At 41.1% G+C, this 12,365-nt stretch overlaps 1 protein-coding gene across 1 annotated transcript in view; it reads left to right on the forward strand.

The window, feature by feature from the left end:
• The window catches only part of ALDH1A1 (aldehyde dehydrogenase 1 family member A1), a 111,585-nt gene that overhangs the window by 38,607 nt on the left and 60,613 nt on the right, over nt 1-12,365 (forward strand). Inside the window, exon 5 of the mRNA XM_053702502.1 lies at nt 6,534-6,595. Within this exon, the coding sequence (XP_053558477.1) occupies nt 6,534-6,595 (62 nt within the window). The remainder of the gene's footprint in view (nt 1-6,533; nt 6,596-12,365) is intronic.

Raw genomic sequence — 12,365 nt, forward strand, 5'->3', positions numbered from 1 at the left:
CATAAATAAAACAGGATTAGACACATTCTTGTTCAACTAAATGCTCCTGCTCACAGAGTCAGGATTGGCTTGTATGATGCAACTGATAAGACATACAGCACGGCTAGGTGTCTTAGCAGGTGCAGGGCTTGAATGCTGGTACACAAAGCGCTGCAACATTCAGTTAGTGCATATGCCACTCAATCAGTGATAACTTGCAAGTTATTTCATATTTCTTTCATGTAATTGGCAAGAGTCCATGAGCTAGTGACGTATGGGATATACATTCCTACCAGGAGGGGCAAAGTTTCCCAAACCTTAAAATGCCTATAAATACACCCCTCACCACACCCACAATTCAGTTTTACAAACTTTGCCTCCTATGGAGGTGGTGAAGTAAGTTTGTGCTAGATTCTACGTTGATATGCGCTCCGCAGCAGGTTGGAGCCCGGTTTTCCTCTCAGCGTGCAGTGAATGTCAGAGGGATGTGAGGAGAGTATTGCCTATTTGAATGCTGTGATCTCCTTCTACGGGGTCTATTTCATAGGTTTTCTGTTATCGGTCGTAGAGATTCATCTCTTACCTTCCTTTTCAGATCGACGATATACTCTTATATATATACCATTACCTCTACTGATTCTCGTTTCAGTACTGGTTTGGCTTTCTACTACATGTAGATGAGTGTCCTGGGGTAAGTAAGTCTTATTTTCTGTGACACTCTAAGCTATGGTTGGGCACTTTGTTTATAAAGTTCTAAATATATGTATTCAAACATTTATTTGCCTTGACTCAGGATGTTCAACGTTCCTTATTTCAGACAGTCAGTTTCATATTTGGGATAATGCATATGAATAAATCATTTTTTTCTTACCTTAAAAATTTGACTTTTCCCTGTGGGCTGTTAGGCTCGCGGGGGCTGAAAATGCTTCATTTTATTGCGTCATTCTTGGCGCTGACTTTTTTGGCGCAAAAATTATTTTTTTCTGTTTCCGGCGTCATACGTGTCGCCGGAAGTTGCGTCATTTTTGACGTTCTTTTGCGCCAAAAGTGTCGGCGTTCCGGATGTGGCGTCATTTTTGGCGCCAAAAGCATTTAGGCGCCAAATAATGTGGGCGTCTTTTTTGGCGCTAAAAAAATATGGGCGTCACTATTGTCTCCACATTATTTAAGTCTCATTATTTTGTGCTTCTGGTTGCTAGAAGCTTATTCACTGGCATTTTTTTCCCATTCCTGAAACTGTCATTTAAGGAATTTGATCAATTTTGCTTTATATGTTGTTTTTTCTATTACATATTGCAAGATGTCCCACGTTGAAGCTGAGTCAGAAGATACTTCTGGAAAATCGCTGCCTGGTGCTGGAGCTACCAATGCTAAGTGTATCTGCTGTAAACTTTTGGTATCTGTTCCTCCAGCTGTTGTTTGTACTGTTTGTCATGACAAACTTGCTAATGCAGATAATATTTCCTTTAGTACTGTTACTTTACCTGTTGCTGTTCTGTCAACATCTAATATTCAGAGTGTTCCTGATAACATAAGAGATTTTGTTTCTAAATCCATTAAGAAGGCTATGTCTGTTATTCCTCCTTCTAGTAAACGTAAAAAGTCTTTTAAAACTTCTCATTTTTCAGATGAATTTTTAAATGAACATCATCATTCTGATACTGATATTTGTTCTTCTGATTCAGAGGATTCTGTCTCAGAGGTTGATGCTGATAAATCTTCATATTTATTTAAAATGGAATTTATTCGTTCTTTACTTAAAGAAGTCCTAATTGCATTAGAAATTGAGGATTCTAGTCCTCTTGATACTAAATCTAAACATTTAGATAAGGTTTTTAAATCTCCTGTAGTTATTCCAGAAGTATTTCCTGTCCCTGGTGCTATTTCTGAAGTAATTTCCAGGGAATGGAATAATTTGGGTAATTCTTTTACTCCTTCTAAACGTTTTAAGCAATTATATCCTGTGCCATCTGACAGATTAGAATTTTGGGACAAAATCCCTAAGGTTGATGGGGCTGTCTCTACTCTTGCTAAGCGTACTACTATTCCTACGGCAGATGGTACTTCCTTTAAGGATCCTTTAGATAGGAAAATTGAATCCTTTCTAAGAAAAGCTTACTTGTGTTCAGGTAATCTTCTTAGACCTGCTATATCTTTAGCGGATGTTGCTGCAGCTTCAACTTTTTGGTTAGAAGCTTTAGCGCAACAAGTAACAGATCATAATTCTCATAGCATTATTATTCTTCTACAACATGCTAATAATTTTATTTGTGATGCCATCTTTGATATCATTAGAGTTGATGTCAGGTATATGTCTCTAGCTATCTTAGCTAGAAGAGCTTTATGGCTTAAAACTTGGAATGCTGATATGTCTTCTAAGTCTACTCTGCTTTCCCTTTCTTTCCAGGGTAATAAATTATTTGGTTCTCAGTTGGATTCTATTATCTCAACTGTTACTGGAGGGAAAGGAACTTTTTTACCACAGGATAAAAAATCTAAAGGTAAATTTAGGTCTAATAATCGTTTTTGTTCCTTTCGTCACAACAAGGAACAAAAGCCTGATCCTTCATCTTCAGGAGCGGTATCAGTTTGGAAACCATCTCCAGTCTGGAATAAATCCAAGCCTTTTAGAAAACCAAAGCCAGCTCCCAAGTCCACATGAAGGTGCGGCCCTCATTCCAGCTCAGCTGGTAGGGGGCAGATTACGTTTTTTCAAAGAAATTTGGTTCAATTCCGTTCACAATCTCTGGATTCAGAACATTGTTTCAGAAGGGTACAGAATTGGCTTCAAGATAAGGCCTCCTGCAAAGAGATTTTTTCTTTCCCGTGTCCCAGTAAACCTAGCGAAGGCTCAAGCATTTCTGAAATGTGTTTCAGATCTAGATTTGGCTGGAGTAATTATGCCAGTTCTAGTTCTGGAACAGGGGCTGGGGTTTTATTCAAATCTCTTCATTGTACCAAAGAAGGAGAATTCCTTCAGACCAGTTCTGGATCTAAAAATATTGAATCGTTATGTAAGGTTAACAACATTCAAGATGGTAACTATAAGGACTATCCTGCCTTTTGTTCAGCAAGAGCATTATATGTCCACAATAGATTTACAGGATGCATATCTGCACATTCCGATTCATCCAGATCACTTTCAGTTTCTGAGATTCTCTTTCCTAGACAAGCATTACCAGTTTGTGGCTCTACCGTTTGGCCTAGCTACAGCTCCAAGAATTTTTACAAAGGTTCTCGGTGCCCTTCTGTCTGTAATCAGAGAACAGGGTATTGTGGTATTTCCTTATTTGGACGATATCTTGGTACTTGCTCAGTCTTCACATTTAGCAGAATCTCATACAAATCGACTTGTGTTGTTTCTTCAAGATCATGGTTGGAGGATCAATTTACCAAACAGTTAATTGATTCCTCAGACAAGGGTAACCTTTTTAGGTTTCCAGATAGATTCAGTGTCCATGACTTTGTCACTAACGGACAAGAGACGTCTAAAGTTGATATCAGCTTGTCGAAACCTTCAGTCACAATCATTCCCTTTGGTAGCTTTATGCATGGAAATTCTAGGTCTTATGACTGCAGCATCGGACGCGATCCCCTTTGCTCGTTTTCACATGCGATCTCTTCAGCTCTGTATGCTGAACCAGTGGTGCAGGGATTACACAAAGATATCTCAATTAATATCTTTAACACAGATTGTACGACACTCTCTGATGTGGTGGACAGATCACCATCGTTTAGTTCAGGGGGCTTCTTTTGTTCTTCCGACCTGGACTGTAATTTCAACAGATGCAAGTCTGACAGGTTGGGGAGCTGTTTGGGGGTCTCTGACAGCACAAGGGGTTTGGGAATCTCAGGAGGTGAGATTACCGATCAATATTTTGGAACTCCGTGCAATTTTCAGAGCTCTTCAGTCATGGCCTCTTCTAAAGAGAGAATCGTTCATTTGTTTTCAGACAGACAATGTCACAACTGTGGCATACATCAATCATCAAGGAGGGACTCACAGTCCTCTGGCTATGAAGGAAGTATCTCGAATTCTGGTATGGGCGGAATCCAGCTCCTGTCTAGTTTCTGCGGTTCATATCCCAGGTATAGACAATTGGGAAGCGGATTATCTCAGCCGCCAAACGTTACATCCGGGCGAATGGTCTCTTCACCCAGAGGTATTTCTTCAGATTGTTCAAATGTGGGGACTTCCAGAAATAGATCTGATGGCCTCTCATCTAAACAAGAAACTTCCCAGGTATCTGTCCAGATCCAGGGATCCTCAAGCGGAAGCAGTGGATGCATTGTCACTTCCTTGGAAGTATCATCCTGCCTATATCTTTCCACCTCTAGTTCTTCTTCCAAGAGTAATCTCCAAGATTCTGAAGGAATGCTTGTTTGTTCTGCTGGTAGCTCCAGCATGGCCTCACAGGTTTTGGTATGCGGATCTTGTCCGGATGGCCTCTTGCCAACCGTGGACTCTTCCGTTAAGACCAGACCTTTTGTCGCAAGGTCCTTTTTTCCATCAGGATCTCAAATCCTTAAATTTAAAGGTATGGAGATTGAACGCTTGATTCTTAGTCAAAGAGGTTTCTCTGACTCTGTGATTAATACTATGTTACAGGCTCGTAAATCTGTATCTAGGGAGATATATTATAGAGTCTGGAAGACTTATATTTCTTGGCGTCTTTCTCATCATTTTTCCTGGCATTCTTTTAGAATTCCGAGAATTTTACAGTTTCTTCAGGATGGTTTGGATAAAGGTTTGTCTGCAAGTTCCTTGAAAGGACAAATCTCTGCTCTTTCTGTTCTTTTTCACAGAAAGATTGCTAATCTTCCTGATATTCATTGTTTTGTACAAGCTTTGGTTCATATAAAACCTGTCATTAAGTCAATTTCTCCTCCTTGGAGTTTGAATTTGGTTCTGGGGGCTCTTCAAGCTCCTCCGTTTGAACCTATGCATTCATTGGACATCAAATTACTTTCTTGGAAAGTTTTGTTCCTTTTGGCCATCTCTTCTGCCAGACGAGTTTCTGAATTATCTGCTCTTTCTTGTGAGTCTCCTTTTCTGATTTTTCATCAGGATAAGGCGGTGTTGCGAACTTCTTTTAAATTTTTACCTAAGGTTGTGAATTCTAACAACATTAGTAGAGAAATTGTGGTTCCTTCATTGTGTTCTAATCCTAAGAATTCTAAGGAGAGATCATTGCATTCTTTGGATGTAGTTAGAGCTTTGAAATATTATGTTGAAGCTACTAAGAATTTCCGAAAGACTTCTAGTCTATTTGTTATCTTTTCCGGTTCTAGGAAAGGTCAGAAGGCCTCTGCCATTTCTTTGGCATCTTGGTTGAAATCTTTAATTCATCATGCTTATGTCGAGTCGGGTAAAACTCCGCCTCAAAGGATTACAGTTCATTCTACTAGGTCAGTTTCTACTTCCTGGGCATTTAGGAATGATGCTTCGGTTGATCAGATTTGCAAAGCAGCAACTTGGTCTTCTTTGCATACTTTTACTAAATTCTACCATTTTGATGTGTTTTCTTCTTCTGAAGCTGTTTTTGGTAGAAAAGTACTTCAGGCAGCTGTTTCAGTTTGAATCTTCTGCTTATAATTTCATTTTTTTTCATTTAATCTTTATTTTGGGTGTGGATTATTTTTCAGCGGAATTGGCTGTCTTTATTTTATCCCTCCCTCTCTAGTGACTCTTGCGTGGAAAGATCCACATCTTGGGTAGTCATTATCCCATACGTCACTAGCTCATGGACTCTTGCTAATTACATGAAAGAAAACATAATTTATGTAAGAACTTACCTGATAAATTCATTTCTTTCATATTAGCAAGAGTCCATGAGGCCCACCCTTTTTTGTGGTGGTTATGATTTTTTTGTATAAAGCACAATTATTCCAATTCCTTATTTTTTATGCTTTCGCACTTTTTTCTTATCACCCCACTTCTTGGCTATTCGTTAAACTGATTTGTGGGTGTGGTGAGGGGTGTATTTATAGGCATTTTGAGGTTTGGGAAACTTTGCCCCTCCTGGTAGGAATGTATATTCCATACGTCACTAGCTCATAGACTCTTGCTAATATGAAAGAAATGAATTTATCAGGTAAGTTCTTACATAAATTATGTTATTTGCAATGTACATAAAAGAAGTAAATAATTATATATATATATATATATATATATATATATATATATATATATATATATATATATCCTCCAAATAATGCACTCACAGGTCTTTCTCAACAAATAAGCAAGGTTTGTTTAACGTTTTCGGAGATTTACTCTCCTTCATCAGAGTTAATCTCCGAAAACGTTAAAAAAACCTTGCTTATTTGTTGAGAAAGACCTGTGAGTGCATTATTTGGAGGAAATATTGGTTACATTTCTGCACCCAGGCATTTGGCTTTTGGTGGGTGGATCTGAGTAAAGGATTTGAATTTATATATATATTGGACAACTTACACAAAGTCTAAAATTAAAACATTTATTTGAAAAGATTTTCATATTTTACATATGTTCACATTAAATATTTTGTTTATATGTCTGTAATTATTTTCAGATGGTGATTATTTCACATTTACAAGACATGAACCAGTTGGAGTATGTGGTCAGATTATCCCAGTAAGTATATATTCATTTCCATCTAATATTGATGGTTTTCAAGAAATCTGGTGGGACATAACAATATCTCACATTATTAGTATAAATGAGTTAAAATAGCTTAACAAGACACCTACGTTTACTACCGTGTGTCTAAAAATGTGATCTTTTTATATTTAAAAGAGTTTCCTGAAATGTTTAAAACATCTATCTACCCATATACCTTCAAAAAACAGAATTTATGCTTACCTGATAAATTACTTTCTCGTGTGGTGTATCCAGTTCACGGATTCATCCTTTACTTGTGGGATATTCTCCTTCCCAACAGGAAGTGCCAAAGAGAGCACACAGCAGAGCTGTCCATATAGCTCCCCCTCTAGCTCCACCCCCCAGTCATTCGACCGAAGGTTAGGAAGAAAAAGGAGAAACCATAGGGTGCAGTGGTGACTGTAGTTTAAAAATAAAAACCACCTGTCTTAAAATGACAGGGCGGGCCGTGGACTGGATACACCACAAGAGAAAGTAATTTCTCAGGTATGCATAAATTCTGTTTTCTCTTGTAAGGTGTATCCAGTCCACGGATTCATCCTTTACTTGTGGGATACCAATACCAAAGCTTTAGGACACGGATGAAGGGAGGGAACAAGACAGGTACCTTAAACCGAAGGCACCACTGCTTGTAAAACCTTTCTCCCAAAAATAGCCTACGAAGAAGCAAAAGTATCGAATTTGTAAAATTTGGAAAAAGTATGCAGCGAAGACCAAGTTGCTGCCTTATAAATCTGTTCAACAGAAGCCTCATTTTTAAAAGCCCATGTGGAAGCCACTGCTCTGGTAGAATGAGCAGTAATTGTTTCAGGAGGCTGCTGGCCAGCAGTCTCATAGGCCAAACGGATGATGCTTTTCAGCCAAAAGGAAAGAGAGGTAGCGGTCGTCTTCTGACCTCTCCTCTTACCAGAATAGATAACAAACAAAGAAGTTGTTTGTCTGAAATCCTTAGTTGCTTGTAAATAGAATCAAGATTGTGTAACAGACGTTCCATCTTTGATGACGGATTAGGACACAGAGAAGGAACAACAATTTCCTGGTTAATATTCTTATTAGACACAACCTTAGGAAGAAACCCGGGTTTGGTACGCAAAACTACCTTATCTGCATGGAACACCAGGTAAGGTGAATCACACTGTAAAGCAGATAACTCCAAAACTCTTCGAGCAGAAGAGATAGCTACCAAAATCCTTCTTGGAGAAAGGACAAAATCCTGGGAATCCTAACCTTACTCCATGAGTAACCCTTGGATTCGCACCAAAAAATATATTTTCGCCAAATCTTATGGTAGATTTTCTTGGTGACAGGCTTTCTAGCCTGAATCAGGGTATCAATAACCAACTCAGAGAAACCACACTTTGATAGAATTAGGCGTTCAATCTCCAAGCAGTCAGACGCAGAGAAATTAGATTTGGATGTTTGAAAGGACCCTGTATTAGAAGGTCCTGCCTCATTGGCAGTGTCCATGGTGGCACAGATGACATGTCCACTAGGTCTGCATACCAAGTCCTGCGTGGTCATGCAGGCGCTATTAGAATCACCAAAGCCCTCTCCTGCTTGATTCTGGCAACCAGACGAGGGAGGAGAGGAAACGGTGGAAAAACATAGGCCAGATTGAAGGACCAAGGCGCTGCTAGAGCATCTATCAGCACCGCCTGGGGATCCCGGGACCTGGACCCGTAAAGAGGAAGTTTGGTGTTCTGACGGGATGCCATCAGATCCAATTCTGGAGTGCCCCATAGCTGAGTCAGCTGGGCAAATACCTCCGGGTGGAGTTCCCACTCCCCCGGGTGAAAAGTCTGATGACTTAGAAAATCCGCCTTCCAGTTGTCTACTCCTGGGATGTGAATTGCTGAGAGGTGGCAAGAGTGATCCTCCACCCACCTGATTATTTTCGTTACTTCCATCATTGCTAAGGAACTCCTTGTTCCCCCTTGATGATTGACATAAACTACAGTCGTGATGTTGTCCGACTGAAATCTGATGAATTTGGCCGCAGCTTGCTGAGGCCATGCCTGAAGCGCGTTGAATATCGCCCTCAGTTCCAGAATGTTTATTGGGAGAAGAGCTTCTTCCCAAGACCATAAGTCCCAGACTGCACCCCAGCCCAACAGACTAGCGTCGGTCGTTACGATGATCCACTCTGGTCTGCAGAAACACATTCCCTGAGACAGGTGATCCTGAGACAACCACCAGAGAAGAGAATCTCTGGTCCCCTGGTCCAACTGTATTTGAGGAGACAAATCTGCATAATCCCCATTCCACTGTTTGAGCATGCATAGTTGCAGTGGTCTGAGGTGTATCCGTGCAAAAGGGACTATGTCCATTGCCGCTACCATTAGCCCGATTGTCTCCATGCACTGAGCTACAGATGGCCGAGGAATGGAATGAAGAGCTCGGCAAGTAGTTAAGAGTTTTAACTTTCTGACCTCCGTCAGAAATATTTTCATCTCTACCGAGTCTATTAGGGTTCCTAGGAAGGGAACTCTTGTGAGCGGGGAGAGAGAACTCTTTTTGATGTTCACCTTCCACCCGTGAGACCTCAGAAAGGCCACTACAATTTCCGTGTGAGACTTGGCTCTTTGGAAAGTTGACGCCTGAATTAAGATGTCCTCTAGATAAGGCGCCACTGCTATGCCCTGCGGTCTTAGCCCTGCCAGGAGGGACCCTAGCACCTTTGTAAAAATTCTGGGAGCAGTGGCCAACCCAAAAGGAAGAGCCACAAACTGATAATGCTTGTCCAGAAAGGCGAACCTGAGAAACTGGTGATGATCTTTGTGGATAGGAATTTGCAGATACGCATCCTTTAGATCCACGGTAGTCATATATTGACCGTCCTGGATCATTGGTAAGATTGTCCGAATGGTCTCCATCTTGAATGATGGGACTCTGAGGAATTTGCTTAGAATTTTAAAATCCAGGATTGGTCTGAAAGTTCCTTCTTTCTTGGGAACTACAAACAGGTTTGAGTAAAAACCCAGCCCTTGCTCCGCAGTTGGAACTGGGTGGATCACTCCCATTGTATGTAGGTCTTCTACACAGCATAAGAACGCCTCTTTCTTTGTCTGGTCTGTAGACAAATGAGAAATGTGGAACCTTCCCTTTGGAGGGGAGTCCTTGAACTCTAGAAGATATCCCTGGGATACAATCTCTAAGGCCCAGGGATCATGTACGTCTCTTGCCCAGGCCTGAGCAAAGAGAGAAAGTCTGCCTCCTACTAGATCCGGTCCCGGATCTGGGGCTACCCCATCATGCTGTCTTGGAGGCAGCTGCAGGCTTCTTGGCCTGTTTACCCTTGTTCCAGCCCTGGTAAGGTTTCCAGGCTGGCCTGGGTTGTGAAGCGTTACCCTCTTGCTTTGTAGCAGGGGAGGATGAAGCAAGGCCACTCCTGAAATTCCGAAAGGAACGAAAATTATTTTGTTTGTTCTTTATTTAAAAGGACTTGTCCTGAGGGAGAGCATGGCCTTTTCCCCCAGTGATTTCTGAAATAATCTCTTTCAATTCAGGCCCGAAGAGGGTCTTTCCTTTGAAAGGGATGTTCAAGAGTTTGGATTTTGATGACACATCGGCCGACCAGGACTTTAGCCATAGCGCCCTGAGCGCCAAAATGGCGAAACCTGAATTCTTTGCCGCTAACTTAGCTAGTTGGAAAGCGGCATCTGTGATAAAAGAATTAGCCAGCTTAAGAGCCTTAATTCTGTCCATAATGTCCTCATATGAGGTCTCTGTCTGGAGCGCATCTTCCAGCGCCTCGAACCAGAAAGCAGCTGCAGTAGTTACAGGAACAATGCACGCAATAGGTTGGAGAAGAAAACCTTGTTGAACAAAAATTTTCTTAAGTAAACCCTCTAATTTTTTATCCATAGGGTCTTTAAAAGCACAACTGTCCTCAATTGGTATGGTTGTGCGTTTAGCAAGTGAAGAAACAGCCCCCTCCACCTTAGGGACCGTCTGCCACGAGTCCTGCATGGGGTCAGATATGGGGAACATTTTCTTAAAAACAGGAGGGGGAACAAACGGAATACCTGGTCTATCCCACTCCCTAGTCACTATATCCGCAATCCTCTTAGGGACCTGGAACACATCAGTGTAAACAGGAACTTCTAGGTACTTGTCCATTTTACACAATTTCTCTGGGACCACCAAAGGGTCGCAGTCATCCAGAGTAACTAATACCTTCCTGAGCAATAATCGGAGGTGTTCTAGTTTAAATTTAAAAGCCAACGTATCTGAGTCTGTCTGAGGAGCAACCTTTCCCGAATCGGAAATTTCTCCCTCAGACAGCACATCCCTTGCCCCCATTTCAGAGCGTTGTGAGTGTATATCGGATACGGCTACCAAAGCGTCAGAATGCTCAGAATCTGTTCTTAAAACAGAGCTATCACGCTTTGCAGGTAACACGAGCAGTTTAGATAAAAACACTGAGTGGGTATTATTCATAACTGCCGCCAAGTCTTGCAAGGTAAAAGAGTTAGACGCACTAGAGGTGCTAGGCGTCGCTTGAGCGGGCGTAACTGGTTGTGACACTTGGGGAGAGGTTAACAGGCTAACCTCATTACCTTCTGTCTGAGAATCATCTTGGGCCACATTTTTAAGTGCAACAATATGTTCTTTAAAGTGTATAGACATATCAGTACAAGTGGGACACATTCTGAGAGGGGGTTCCACCATGGCTTCTAAACACATTGAACAAGGATTTTCCTTGGTGTCAGACATGTTTAACAGACTAGTAGTAAGACAAACAGGCTTAGAAATCACTTTAATCAAGTAAAAACACACTTTGCAAAAAACGTTACTGTGCCTTTAAGAGATAAAAAAGGCACACAATTTTCCAAAACAGTGAAAAATGCAGCAAACTTTTCGAAATTTTTACAGTGTGTACCTAAAGCATTAGTAAGATTGCACCACTAGCAATAAAAACGATTAACCCCTTAATACCCAAACCGGATCGATAGTAAGCCTACAAACCGGTTAAAACAACTTCAGCACCTTACCACAGCTCTGCTGTGGCCCTACCTGCCCTTAGGAAACAGATTTGTGGGGGAAAAAAGCTTCTTATAGGCCCTCAAACTGCAGCAGGACCCTCCATGTGAAACAGCCTGAAGTTCTAGTCAATCTAACTGCGCATCTGAGGCGCGAAATTAGGCCCCTCCCACCTTACTCCGGTGCTGTGAGGCCTAAAGAAACACTCCTAAGTGTTTTAATAATAGCCATGTGGGTAACAACCCCTAAAAGAAACCCAAAGGAATCTTCAAAGTGTCTTGAAAAACGATATTTCTCAATAAAAACTGTTTGCCATTAAGTAGTGTCAACCAGCATAAATTAGCCCTGTAATGTAAGCTTGCAATTCCATACTTAGTCTCTGAATACAGCTTACCCTTCCCTCATGGGGATATTAACAGTCTTTTCTAGCATTATCACAGTCTTGTCTAGAAATAAATGACTGAACATACCTCATTGCAGCCTAACCTGCAAACCGTTCCCCCCAACTGAAGTTTTCTTGTACTCCTCAGTCCTTTGTGGGAACAGCAGTGGATTTTAGTTACAACATGCTAAAATCATCTTCCTCCCTGCAGAAATCTTCATCTCCTTTCTGCTAGAGAGTAAATAGTACACACCGGTACCATTTAAAATAACAAACTTTTGCTTGTAGAAAATAAAAACTACAATTCTAACACCACATTCACTTTACCCTTCCGATTGCTTAGAGCCGGCAAAGAGAATGACTGGGGGGTGGAGCTAG

The sequence above is a fragment of the Bombina bombina genome, chromosome 2 (assembly GCF_027579735.1).
Source record: "Bombina bombina isolate aBomBom1 chromosome 2, aBomBom1.pri, whole genome shotgun sequence".
Lineage (NCBI taxonomy): Eukaryota > Metazoa > Chordata > Amphibia > Anura > Bombinatoridae > Bombina > Bombina bombina.